We start from the raw sequence: 13,439 nt of genomic DNA on the forward strand, positions 1-13,439 counted from the left end.
GCTTGCTTCGTCCCAGAGGAACATAACTATGAAGGCTGTATCCATCTGAAAGTCCCACCACTACTTCTGAAATCCAGCAGTTTGCTGCAAAGGAACAGTTTAGCTGCGTAAAATGGTGATGCATCAACTTACAGCTAAGAGCACAGGTGTTTGACAGAAAGAATAATTGTGGGGAACTGTGCTGCAGTTACTCAAACTGGGATCTCTCTGCTTTAGCAAGGACCGAGACTTCGCGACGAGGGCAGACAGCCGTGATTCTGAGGCAGGGGCTGGGCATGATCCAACCCTGGTGTGAAGAGGCAACAGGCTTCATGGACAACTAATCCTGTTGTGCTGCGTGGGGGCTGTCCTTGCAAAGCGGCCCACCGAAACTCTGAGCGGGTTTTGCCCTTCTCAGCCTGCGGTCCCGAAGAGGTCACAGCCTGAGGCAGCGCAGCAGCAGGCACCGAGTGCCACGAGCTGCCCGAGACTGCAGTGTCAATCAAACGCCAAAAGCAGAGGGTGAGGGTGTGAAACCATAATTTCTGCTGACATGAGGAAGGTGCTGGCTGAAATGTTGGGAGCCTGTTGCCTCTAGCAATATACAAAAACGAAGAAGTTGGATCAACCGGTCTGTGGAATAAGAATAATCCTGGGAATCCTTCCAAGGCGAGGTGTATGGCACGAGGCACTGGCTCTGGTTCCAGCGACAAGGTGACTGTCTGCTCACCTTGATGCCATTGTGCCAGTAAGGAATAATTTACATCAAGATGCTGTTTGTGGGCGATGATAATAGCTTAATTTTCCTGTAGCTTTCAGTTGAGGTTGATTGTGTAATTTATAAATAGAAATTAGAATGGGTCTGCGAGTCGTTTATTAGATGCATTTTTAGATTGGTCATTACATTAAAGTAGGAAGAGTGAAAGGACTTGTCCAAAATCACATGATGAATTATTAGTGATAAACAAATCCTAACTTTTTCCTTCAACATGTCCGTGCGTATGCTGTAACAAATGTACAGACAGCTAATGAACTGTCAAAAAGCACAATACAGCTCATGTAAAAAATCAGAACACTTTTTATTGTTCACTGTTAGTGAAAATACAGCATATTACTCATGGGAACAGCGGTGCATTCAGGTGAACACACAGAGTGTGGAAGGACATACATCCTACAGCTTTTAATTTTCCAGCTAAGGGTTTTTCCAGTATATTTTCATGGTTACTCTGCTCATCACAATAGACTTTGTTTGTTATTGATCCAAATGTGTATGCAAATCTGTAGCAGTGAAGGACGGTTGCAAAGCCTGTAGCAATGAGTGCCTCTGTTATGGCTCGTGAGAAACGCAAGGATGAAAGCAGGTGCATTCTTCAACCTGAGATGCACCGAGAGCATTTCTGAGGAAGAAATAACATTTTTCACGGCTTGTCAGCATACTCCCCAGCCTACTGAAGAGAAGCAATGGATTCCTATCCAGCCCGCATAAGCTGATGCAGTTTCCCAAAACAGAGGCTTCTTGTTGCAGCTGCTGGAGAATCCAGTGCTATGATCCTCGTAGAGATGTCATGGTATCCTTTCTTAAGGCACCTATTAAGCATAGGATCTCAGCACTGATCTCATGGGCTGTTGCTGCAGCTAGAAAACAACTGACACATTAGGCTGATTAATCCCTGTAGTAATTCCATTAACCTCCTTAATGAAGTTATAACATGGATGAATTTACCCCTCTGCAGCAATGCGAGAGGTAATTGCCCTGGAGAGCCTATAAATACGGTGTGGCAGGGATATTTGAGGTAAACATTTTTTTGTTTGTTTTAGTGCAAAGTGAAGCTTCCTGACCAGCTGGAAAACCTCCCTGTCTTCTGAGATTTTGAATTCTTCACAGCACTAATGGTGCAGGTGCCCCTGTGAGAGGGTGATGCATCAGGGCTCAGGCGCATCAGCAGGGCTCTTGGCACCCTACTGACAGCTCGCTGTGTGTCCACACTTCCCCTTCTCTCTCTCACAGGCACACACAGCCTGCCTCATCACACAGCTTCTCAGACACAGCTTTTTCATTCACCTCTGCGGTCTCCTCTCCTTGTGCCTCCATCTGATCATGATTTATCTACTTGCTGCTCCCTGTCAGAAGGGCAGCTTTGCCTGGACTGTGTCATTGGGCAAAGGACTGCTAAAAATAAGTAGCGGAGCTACAGTCCTGACATACCATTGCACAGGGAGCAGATCAAGAACAGAAATGAGAAATTCTGTATTTCTCTTTGTTTCCTTCCTGATTTTCTAGCCTGTGGAGAGAAGGTTTACCTGTCGCCTTAGCCATGTGCATAGCTTGCTTCTAGGGCAGCTTGATTGCATTGCAGTTCTGTCATTAAAGGCTTCTCAGTACCGTGATGTTACCTCAAGCATATCAGAGCCAAAAGGGCACCCTGCAAACCCCTCCCAAGGAACAGACAGAGACACCGTTTTTGCAGTCTACCACAACAGGCCAGGCTCTCTGAAAGCTCCTGCTGCAGTTCATAAGGGACTATATAGGGTGGCTAATGGGGCTGGGGGCTGGAGGAGTCAGGCAGGAAGCCACAGGAAGGTCTGACTAATTTTTCTGCTAGTTCAAAGACTGTTGCCACGTACGCAGGTGCAGTGATGTGACTACTAAGCTGCGGTATCTCTTAATCTACATGGTTTGTGATCTCCTTGTTAATATGCTAAATTTATTCTGTTTGATAGCCAGTCCTTTCCTCCCACAGAGGCTGCAATCCCGAGAGATGGAGTTGCCCAGCCCTTCAGTGATCCAGGAGACAGTGGGAGAGAACAGGGGAGGTGTTGTGTGCATGGGATGCACGCACATTCCTGGGGATTTTATTTCACTTTCTGCCTACGGTAGTCACTTCCCACGTTCAGCACAGGGATGAGAAGTCCTAGCAGCCACCTCTTGCCAAAGACCTCTTGCAGGTTCTCCCTCCAGGGCCGGGCTCTTACCACTATCCCTTTCCGCACCTGGTACCGCGTCTGCCCACGCAGGATCAGCAGCATCTGGTGGCAGCAGAAACCAGCGCAGGCCAGTCCAATCCCAAGCCAGAGGTAGAGCATGAGGATGACAAACATCTCAGAGCTAAGGAGAGCTCCTGCAGACCAAGAATCAGGGAGAGGGAGGACAATAAAAGAACGAGTTTAGACACACCTCACATGCCAGTGTAACGCTCAGCCCCGAGAAATGACGAGCTGCCTGTATTCTCTGTCCACAAGCGGGGAGTTAGGAGCAAGACAGGCTGGTTGCTCTAACTATATAATATTGTTTCATTTGTAGTGTCTGATGCCGTGGACCTCGCTGGGGAAATACTAAAATGATACACTTCTCCCTTTGCTGTTAATGTGAGGCTCTAGATAACAGGGGCAAATTCAGCCAGAAGTGAAATATGTCTGTAAGACTTCAGCACTATTTTGAAGAATGGTTAATTTATTTCAGGATCTACCTGCTCATCACAGCAAGTCTAAGATTTCTAGGTTCCTTTTGAAAAGAGATGTGGGTCCTACAGCAAGTAGATGCTTCCAGAAGCCTTACTGTGTGCATTAATACTAGGCAGAAAAATCTGGGATTTTGCTCTGTCTCTCTCTCAAATCACATTTAAAAAATATCTTAAAAAAGAAAAATAAATCAGTAATGACTTTTCTACCATTGGGCAAAGGCAGTTTTCATATGAATGCAAGAAACAGAAACAGAAAACTTTCCAAAATATAATCTAAACTCCTTTTTTAAAACTGCTGCTGGAATATTCAAAATACTTTGTAGGTCTGAAGCTCTTAATTTAACAGGTTTTGTAGCATGTATTTATGCTGAATATATTTAAATAAAAATGTTCTGTGGGCCCTTTCCTCTACAATGATTTTAGAACTCCTTCTGGAAAATATTAGTATAATAGCAGGTATCACTGAGTGACCTTTCAGTGCGTAGGCAGATCTAAGCCCATTAAAATAATATTCTCTGTGTGTGTATACGAATGTGTACACACGTATTTTGTGTATATTGGTATATTATTAAACACCCATATGTACACACAGGCATACAAAGAAAATTAAATGTGTGTCAATACTGGTATAAATGTATCTCTTACTGGTTCCTGCGAGGTTTAAGAATGAAGAAGCTCTCGCATGTTCCCATCCCTCTGGATGGGACAGACAGACTCAGGCAGGTGAAAGCTCTGGTTGCTCTACGGCCCTACAAGAGCAATTCTGCTGGCGCAGGGATTGCACGGACGGTAGAGGTCTGCTGCCTAAAACAGGTACATGGCTGCTTCAGGGTTTAAATTCAATACAAGGGTGGTTGGATAAGCGTCTCTTGCTTCTCTTATACAGAAGGCTGGATTAGGTGTTGTCATCTGGTTTTGCAATCTGTGAATCCCGGCTTCTCCACCTGGCAGTGCTGTAAGTGAGAGATCGGGGCTGACCTGTGACGATCACGTCAAGCTTTGGGCTCAGCCAGCAGGCCCCTCTGAGGATGATTTGTAAGGACACTGACTCCAGCCTCGAGCTTTCAGAGATTGTCCTCACTTGAAAATGGCAAAGGAGTCATTCAGTTTTCTTCCTAAATGCAATGTCATCTTTCCCTTCTCATTAGATCCCATTCAGCTCAGTGGGCATCATATGCAATAACAGCAAGGGAAGAACAAGCCCCTTAGGATGATGACAAATCCTCATACCAATTCTGTCGGAATAACTTAATTTATCAGGTAGGAAGCCCAAAGCCAAATATGGGCTTCTGAGCCCCTCTTTTACTGGACCAGAGTGTGACAGACATTTGTTCTTTCCTACAGCTGGGATATGGAGAAAGACAGCTATTTTCTTTAGAGCCTTTGCAAGGCGGCTGTAAGCTTTATTTCTATGAGCTGCAGAAATTCAACATCAAGAGAGTAATTATCCTTGTTTCTCCTTGCAAATATTAAGCATCTCTGTGCCATGCTATCCAGATACATGATTTTTTTAACCTTTTCTTCAGGTTACCTAGAAAAGCATTTTCTATAATTTCTTTTGTGGATCCAATCTGACCTGTGTTTACAAAAGTGCGCTCCATTTGTCCCTCATGCATTTTAGTCTCGGATTCACTTTTTCTCTGACCTGGTGTGATCTCAAGCTTATTGCCATACATTATCTATGCTAGAAAAGCTGAATCACAGGCTGAAATTATAGACTCTGGGTCAGATTCTAAAATCCATGCCCAAGCACAGTCTGGGCCAACTGAAAATTTTCCCAGCATGAAAACAGGGAGCGCTCAGTTGACATAAGACCAGCAGATTCACCCTTCATCCTCCTATACTCCTCCTCCCGTGCAGAGGGCATGATGGAGAAGGAGAAAGGTAAATTTTTTTCCCTGCTATAGCAATGCTCTCTTTAGATCCTACAACAACCCTTAAGTAATAGTTGCGTTAGCTGAAAAATACTGGGTGGACAACCCTTCCAGGCAACTATTCCAGGCTGTGTTTTTCTTTCCAGAACTGGAGGTTAAATATGCTGGTAGAAACCCAGTAGGCCATTATTCCCAAGCAGCCAAGACACCACATGCCCATATATTGCTGGGTGAGGCAGCAGTTCTCCCCTCAGCTGAGCTAGAGGTTCAGTGGGAGCTGTTGGGAGCTGCTGCCTCTCAAGGGTGTTCTGGCTCTCAGCTCCCAGCTCTGCACCCAGCGCCGTTGTGTCCCACTCAAACACTCCCCATGCCGTCCTTGGCACTGCAATTGCTGACACCGGAGCTGGGGCACTTCAGTGGCTCTTCAAACATATGCCAGGACCCAGCTCAGTGCAGATGAGCCCACAGAGTCAGAGAGAGAGAACTAATTCCTTGATAATCTCCTCCCACATCCCTGTTCCCCCTCCCAGGCTGCTGTGCTGAGCACAGCTTAGGCACAGGGGAAAATCATTCCCAGTGTTTTTAATGCTAGCAAAGCTCATGCAACATTATTTACAAAAATTCTTCTACTTGGAAAAATGACTCCATAAAAATGTCATGGCAGGATTTCATGTTTATTGTCTCTCAGTGATTACCATGACAAATCTGCTAATTTGCCAAGTAGAGAGATATTTGTTTGTTTTCAGATGGCAACCCTGCAAACCCAGCCTGGAATTCTAAAAGCAAGCTGGGGCCTCTCTGGCTCCTGCATCCCCAGCAGCGGAAACTCCACGCTCAGATCATCATCAACACTTCTGGTGATGGTGCACGAGCCAAAACAGATTCCGGGCCCTTCTTACTGAGCTCAGCTGAATCTGCAAAGCTAAAATATATGGGATACCTATTTTAGTCTAACAAAAGCTGATCTAAGTGTGCGAAGCATGAGCTGCACAGGGGGAGAAATAGCATTTTTCTGCCGTTGCTTTCAGGGCAGAATACCAGTCTAAGCTGTCTGCATAGTCAGTTCTCTGAGACCAGGCTTTATCTAGTTCTTGGGTTTGGACAGAGAAAGGGTTGAGGTTGGAGTGTTTGAGGGCGTGTTGAAAGGTGAGGAGGCGAGGATGGGAGAGGAAGAGTTATGGGAGCAGAATCAGGAGGGGGAAGGGGAAAGTTTGTGGAGATTTATGGAAGGGCAGGAGGAGAGGGGAAAGGGGGAGAAGCAGAATGACGGGTAAGGGATGGGGACAAGGAGAAAGAAATATTCCCTTTTGGTGTGGGGCTTGTGCAAAGAGCAGGCACAGAGAATTTCCCCTGGTTCTCTGTGGACCCCCAGACTAGGGTCATGAATGAGGTGGCTGATCATGTCACGTTAACTCCTCTCTTGGTTTCTGTTGCCTGAACCCCAATTCTCCTGTGCTGGAAGGATGGCAAGATCTCAGTATTTTTATTCTGCCAGGAGGCAGGTGACAGTGGAGGGGGTGAGTGGAGACCTGGATGAAGACAATGAGAATATCTCTGCTGGGATATAGAGAACCGTCAGACTTGTAGGATACAAAACCCTACGGACCACCCACCTCTGCCTGTGAGACAGGCAAAAGATTCCCCTCACCTGAAGTACAAAGAGTGAAATCCCTCTCCTATATCTAATTGCAACACACTCCCTGCATGAGTGATAGCCCTATTCTAGCACTGACAAGCTGGTTATGGGGCGTTTTCCAGAACATTAGGAATAGGGCTGTGGCTGTAACCTGGAGTGGGTCCCAGCCTCTATTTCAGGTGAAGCAAAATCCTTTGCAAAGGCTGTCTCTAGCCTCTAAAGAGGACTTCATTGAACAAAGCTAAATCTCCCTCTTGCCCATTTCCCCACCACCGTTCCCCACACACAGCTATCTGAAGAAGATCATGCCCCCCCCCACTGCAGGAGCCTCGGAGGAGGAAGAAGGTCTTCATCTCCAAGGAAGGAGTTCTTACCTGAGAAGAACTGGCTGATGGAGTGAGGCAGAAGAGTGAGGAAGGCCAGCGGGTTCGCAAAGGACATGGAGAGTGCAGCAGAAATGTAAGCCATGCCTGCCACCAGGGAGTCAAGGCAAGCCAGGGAGGTGTAGAGGCAGAACATGATGAAGTTTCGCATGTTCCTGCTCCCAATGCAGTTCCCTGTGAAGAAACAGTGGTGGTCATGCCTCTGGGTGACTCTGGCACACAGTCTACAGAAGTGAGTGCTGGGCAAGGCTGAGCCAGGGGACCTGCTTCCATCCAGCCAGTCCGCCACCACTTCGGCTCCTTCGCCCAAGTTTAAGCCCTTGCCCAAGTCCTCAGGGGAGCTCTGGATCACAAGGACGTAGTTGCCCAGGGCATTAGCTGAGAGGAAGAGGAAGAGGGCCCCATGCAGCAGAGCAGGAGAGAAAAGTGGGGTGGTGGAAGGGTCTCTGAACATGCTGGGGATGAAGAGAAAGATCTGGAGGACGAAGGTCACTAGGGAGATGCACAAGAAGTAGGCTGGAGCGACAACATTGAGCAACCTGAGAACTAGCATTGCGGATTACGTTCCTGCAGGGGAAAGCAAGGAGAGAAGGAACATCACCGCTCCGGCTGCACACTTCATCCTTCCATTTCCTGCCGGGTCCCGGCCCCGCCGCCTCCGGGCAATGCCCTCCGGGGGCCGCTCTCCCCCGCCGCCGCCCCACGGCCCCGGCCGGGCCGGGGCAAAGGGACAGCCCGTGGGCAGCGACCGCTCCCCGGCGCCCGGAGGACGCACCCCGGCCCCGGCGTTTGCCTCCGGCGAACTTGCAGCAGCGATGCCCCGCAGGGGGCTGCGGAGGCTGGAGGGGAGAGCCGGCTCCCGCGGTGTGCCGGCGATGTGGGCTCCGCTCGCCTAGCAGAGTCCCTCTGCCAGGCAGGGTCAGTTTTGGTATTGCATGAGAGGAAAAAAGGTGGTGCTGGAGGAGGGGGGAGTGAATGGAAGGGGGGGGGGGGGAGGAGAAGGGGAGGGGGGAGAGGTTGCTCTAATCCACTGCAATACGGATCAAATCCAATGCTCTAATTTACCCTTTAAAGCCACGGATCTACAGATTACCTCTATGACCGCTGCCCTGCTCTGCACGAAATTAGAAAATGCATAAAACAGCTGGTCAAGTGCTGTCCGGATGCAACCTGCGGCGCCGGGCTACCGAGCCGGGGCGGCCCCGCAGCCGCAGCCGCGGCTCCGGCCGGGCACGGCTCATCCCCGCCGGCCGGCCCCCCCCCGCCCTGGCCCCGGGGCTCAGCCTACATCGCCAGGGCACCGGGAAGCCCGGGGGACCAAACGCAGCGGAGAGCTAGCCGGGTGGCGGTGTGGGTGTCCCGGCACCCCGAGCACCCCCTCGCCGGCAGCCCCAGGGGCTCCCCTGCGCCGCCGTGTCTGCAGCGCCCCGGCGGCCCGGGGTGGGGGTCGTGTTCGCCTCGGCCCCGCGGCGCTGGGAGCTGCACGCCGCCACCTTGTCCCCGGGCGCGGCGGGTGCCGCCCGGTACCGGCGTGTCTGGCGCCGGAGGAGCCGCCGCTACCGCCCGCCGCGGCGGCCGCCCCCGGCCATGCCGAGACCCCCACGGCAGTCGAGCCGGAGCACAGCCCGGCGTCTGCCCTGCCCGCACGGTTCGGCCTTGTCCCTGTCCCTGTCCCTGTCCCCCCTCTCTCTGTCCCTGCTCCGTGTCTGTCTCTGTCCGTCTCCTGCCCTGTCTCTCTCTCTGTCCCTGCGCTTTTCAGCCCTTGTCCTCTCTTCTTCCTCTCTCTCCCTCTCTCTGTCTCCCTCCCCAGTTCTGTTGTCCGATCTTCTCTCTCCCCCGACTCTGCCCGTGTCCGGTGGCTCCCCCTGCCCCTCGCCGTGTCCCTGTCCTTGTCCCTGTTCCGGAGCTGTCCCTTCAGCACCACCCGCACCTCCTGCGGGTCACTCCGTCCCTCTCCGAGCACGACCCGGGGGGCCCTGGGGAGGAGAAGGGTGTTCCTGGGGCTCTGAAATCCTGACAAGTCCCACGGGGAGAGCAGGGAGGTGGTAAAGGGAGGTTCTGCCTGCTCCAGCCCGCAGAGCATCCTTCCTTCCTTCCCGCAACATGGGGAAGGGAGGCAAGGTGAGGCTGCAGCGAGTCTCCCTGCCACCCCAAAGCGGCCCCTATTGGAACGAGCATCTGAGGGAAGGCGAAATTTGCAGGTCTCTGCGGGTTCAAAGCCTCCTTGGGTTTGAAGGGCATCTTTGCACAACAGCAGGTAGGTAGGAAAGGCTTTGAGCTGGGCAGGTGGTGCCCGGGCAGTATGACAAGCTTGTAGAAGCTTTTCAGACATGTATTTGCCCTCTGACAGCTGCACACCCTCATTCCCCTGTGCCCACCCACACAGTCCTTGTACTGTCTACACAGGCACTGTGCACAGCCTCTCACTCTCCTAACACACCTACGTGCTGCACCCTCCCAGCTCTGATGAAAAGCATCCCCCTCTCCTTCCACAGACGAGTCACCCATGACAGGAGAAGGGGAGAGAAGAGGCTGCTGGGCTGCAGCTTTGCCCCTGGAGACAGTCAAACTCTGCGCTGGTCACTAGTCAAAGAAAGATGGGTTTAACCTAATCTTAGGTCCTAGGCTTCCTGGTCAACCCCTCAGCACAACCAGTGACAGACTTTGCTTCTCCAAGAGAGACTGTCCCTTTGCCTGAAGGTACAGAGCAAAAATAAAGTGTGTTTTGTGTCTCGGTTTCTAGGAAGAGAGGCCTGTAGGAGCGAGTGGCTATTTGTCTCCTGCACGTGCACTAGCATGGAAGGTGGTGACAGCAACTGAGTGTTCAAGGGTTCCTTATCAGAAATAACTTCTCCCTGATAACTTTCATGATTCAACATTTCTGAGAAAAACAGTGGCAATAATAAAAGCAAGTGCAAACCAAGCCTGTAGGCACTGGATCTGCAGTGACGAACAACTAAGAGACACCTTCGGCAGAACTGGAGGGAAAGCGGCTCAGAACTGATGGAGCTTTCACTCCCACCTCCCTCATTCTCCTGTCACGACTACTGAGAATAAAAACCCTCCAATATTCCCTCGACTCATCAATTTAAAGTAGACTGAGCCTTGCAATAGAGATACGTGACCCAGCCTGGATTTTATCTTTAAATAATCAGACAGTGTTTTCTCCATATTTTAACAGCTTACATCAAAATAAAAAAAAAAAATATAAAACTGCACATGTCATGAAAGAATTCTGACTGAAGGGACTGCATCTCATGAAAGACATTAATCTGCCTGGATTGAGAGCATCATAAGCTGTAGCCAAAGGGAAGGAAGGAAGGAAGGAAGGAAGGAAGGAAGGAAGGAAGGAAGGAAGGAAGGAAGGAAGGAAGGAAGGAAGGAAGGAAGGAAGGAAGGAAGGAAGGAAGGAAGGAAGGAAGGAAGGAAGGAAGGAAGGAAGGAAGGAAGGAAGGAAGGAAGGAAGGAAAGAGTAGTAAAGGAAAGAGAGAGAGAAAAAGGGAAGGGAAGGGAAGGGAAGGGAAGGGAAGGGAAGGGAAGGGAAGGGAAGGGAAGGGAAGGGAAGGGAAGGGAAGGGAAGGGAAGGGAAGGGAAGGGAAGGGAAGGGAAGGGAAGGGAAGGGAAGGGAAGGGAAGGGAAGGGAAGGGAAGGGAAGGGAAGGGAAGGGAAGGGAAGGGAAGGGAAGGGAAGGGAAGGGAAGGGAAGGGAAGGGAAGGGAAGGGAAGGGAAGGGAAGGGAAGGGAAGGGAAAACCTGTTTTCCACTGGAATGGAAGGCTAGTGAGGCAGATTATCCCCCACGTTCTCATTAAAATGCTCCTGCAAATTGATGCTTATGATTTGTCACTGTCAAAATACTGGCTTCATATCTTAGAATATAGTAAAAAAAAATCCTCTTTCAGCGCTGTTGTGTTGATATGATGAGCTGTTGGCAGGATGGGGGAGAAGTTGTCTGGGGATGAATTTGCCTATGTATGTGCACGTGTATGTAAGGGAGAGGTGGGTAAATAAGGAGATTAGCACAGGGAGTAAGTAAATAACGAGAACAGTAGTTAATTTGGAGCAAGCATGAAAAAGTAATGATATTTACTGGAGGAATTTGATTTTCTCCTGCTGTAAAATCAACATAATGAGAGAACTTGCATGTGTGGCACTCAGAAATAGTATCTCCCTTTCCCTTCTCTGGGGAGACTGAGTTTCCCTGGACAGAGTGTGGTTGTGACCCAGGAGATGGAGTATTTCTCTATCCTGCTTTTCAACTGCAGGTAAATTATTTCATGCACATGTCAGGATTTTCTTGTCTTTTGGATAGAGTAGAGATTATGCTACGTGCCTTTCTCTGGAAGACCTTGACAGCTGAGCATGAAGAACACCTGTAAGAGCAATTTATTTTTGTTATTACCTACTGTGCAGATGTTCTCCAGAAATTAGCACAGCATACTGCAGCCAGTCCCTCTCTCTCTCCCCAGCCTTGATATTGCTGAGTCTCACCGCTCCATTCTCCTCTGCTGGCCAGTTGTGTGGACAGGCTTTCTCTGTTAGGGATCCTTTCCCAATATGTCCCTTTAGCAAGCGCGGTGGGAAGCCACAGGCATAATCTATACATTTGTCAGCCAGCTGGTGTTTTCATCTTCCAGCTCAATAGCCTGGGCTACGCTTCATGATGACTGGCAGATGACAGTCTTGGTAGCTTAGTCCCCGGATCTCCTAGTTCCTTGTGCTCAGACATTTTAAGCAGAATAAAATACAGTTCCAGCTGATGCCATGCTCTGATACAGCCTGCTCAACGTCTTTCAATGTCTCGCTTTAAATTGCATCCCAAATTATGTATCATTTCTTCCAACTCAAAATGTGCATTGCCTCAGACAGTCCCATTAGTTTAGCATTCAAGATACAGCCTAATGGTGATTTTTCTCTGAAATGAGTGAGTTAATCTCTGCTATTTGCTGTGATAGTTTGGAAGAAATGAGTGCTCTCTCTGTGGTAAATCTGGTGCTGCTTGCCTGAAATTATCACTTAAATACAAGCCTTATGAAGTTTTTGTGGGCTTTTTTTTTTTTTTTCTTTTTCCAGTTAGTTAGCTTTCAAAATTTGAACGCCCACAATGTCTGGAGAGGTTTCCTGTTTGGTTAGGTAAAGTTGAATGGCCACAAAAAGTAGCAGACGATGCCTGATGTCTTCAATTTAGCAATGAAACAAATATAGCATTGTTGGCAGTGGAGCTGCATGCCTGTATGCTGACCAGCTTCCAGTTGGCCTCGGTGGAGACACAAACACTGAGACAAAAAGGGAGCTCAGTCCTCTCCTCATTCAGCTCCGAGTTATACTACTGAGGTTGTCAGGGTGGACCTGAGCTTCCTGAAACAGTAAACTAATGCTAAGCTCCTACTCAGAGTGAGAAATGACCTTCAGAGTCCAACTCAACCATCTTCCCCAGTTCATCTGTATCCTTGCCCTGAGTATACTTACCCTTTGCAGACAAGAGTCTAATCAGGTCCCAAAGATCTCTGCTGATGGAGATTGTCCATCGCCCCCAGGAAATCCATTCAGTTCATTGTTATCCTCTCAGAGTATTTCCTCATACCTAATTTGACACTCCCTTGCAGTAATCTAAGGCTTCACTCCTTATCATATGGCCAGTGGATACAGAGAACATATAAATCCTTTCCTCTCTGCAGTCTTTTACATAGTTGAAGGTGGCTACCATGTCTTCTCTAGCTGAAGCCACCCTATTCCCTCAATCTTTCCTCTTGGATAGTGTTTTGGAAACCTCTGAAAGAAAGACTGAAGGGCCTGGGGTATTGTATCTGTTGTGCGAGTATGTAAGAGCTGAGGGGCACCCAGTACCAAGGTCAGGCAGACTGACAGCATAGTTTTAGGTAACCGGGTTTTAATCATTTTGACCTAGATTGCCAGTTGTGCTGCAACAGTTGTGCTGGGGGTTTCAGTGAGGAGGACACTTATTAACAAGGGAAGAGACGGTAACTAAACAGTTGACAGATGGTCATGACTTTAGCACGCTGTCAAGCACGTGCTGTATCTGAATTTATGACTTAAGCTACTGAACCTCTTTTTCAGCTCCCATCTGGCCAATCTTCACCTGCCCTC

The 13,439-nt window shown here is 49.2% G+C and overlaps 1 protein-coding gene across 1 annotated transcript; it reads right to left on the reverse strand.

Moving 5' to 3' along the window:
- Positions 1 to 1,039: 1,039 nt before the first annotated feature.
- On the reverse strand, positions 1,040 to 8,266 carry ZDHHC22 (zDHHC palmitoyltransferase 22). The gene is made up of 2 exons (XM_074585357.1): positions 7,325 to 8,266; positions 1,040 to 3,098 (listed from the first exon to the last, which is right to left on the reverse strand). Exons 1-2 carry the CDS (start codon positions 7,884 to 7,886, stop codon positions 2,833 to 2,835), a joined length of 828 nt encoding a protein of 275 aa, XP_074441458.1. The 5' UTR covers positions 7,887 to 8,266; the 3' UTR covers positions 1,040 to 2,832.
- Between the last annotated feature and the right edge of the window lie 5,173 nt (positions 8,267 to 13,439).

Source organism: Larus michahellis, chromosome 4, assembly GCF_964199755.1.
Source record: "Larus michahellis chromosome 4, bLarMic1.1, whole genome shotgun sequence".
NCBI classification, from domain to species: domain Eukaryota; kingdom Metazoa; phylum Chordata; class Aves; order Charadriiformes; family Laridae; genus Larus; species Larus michahellis.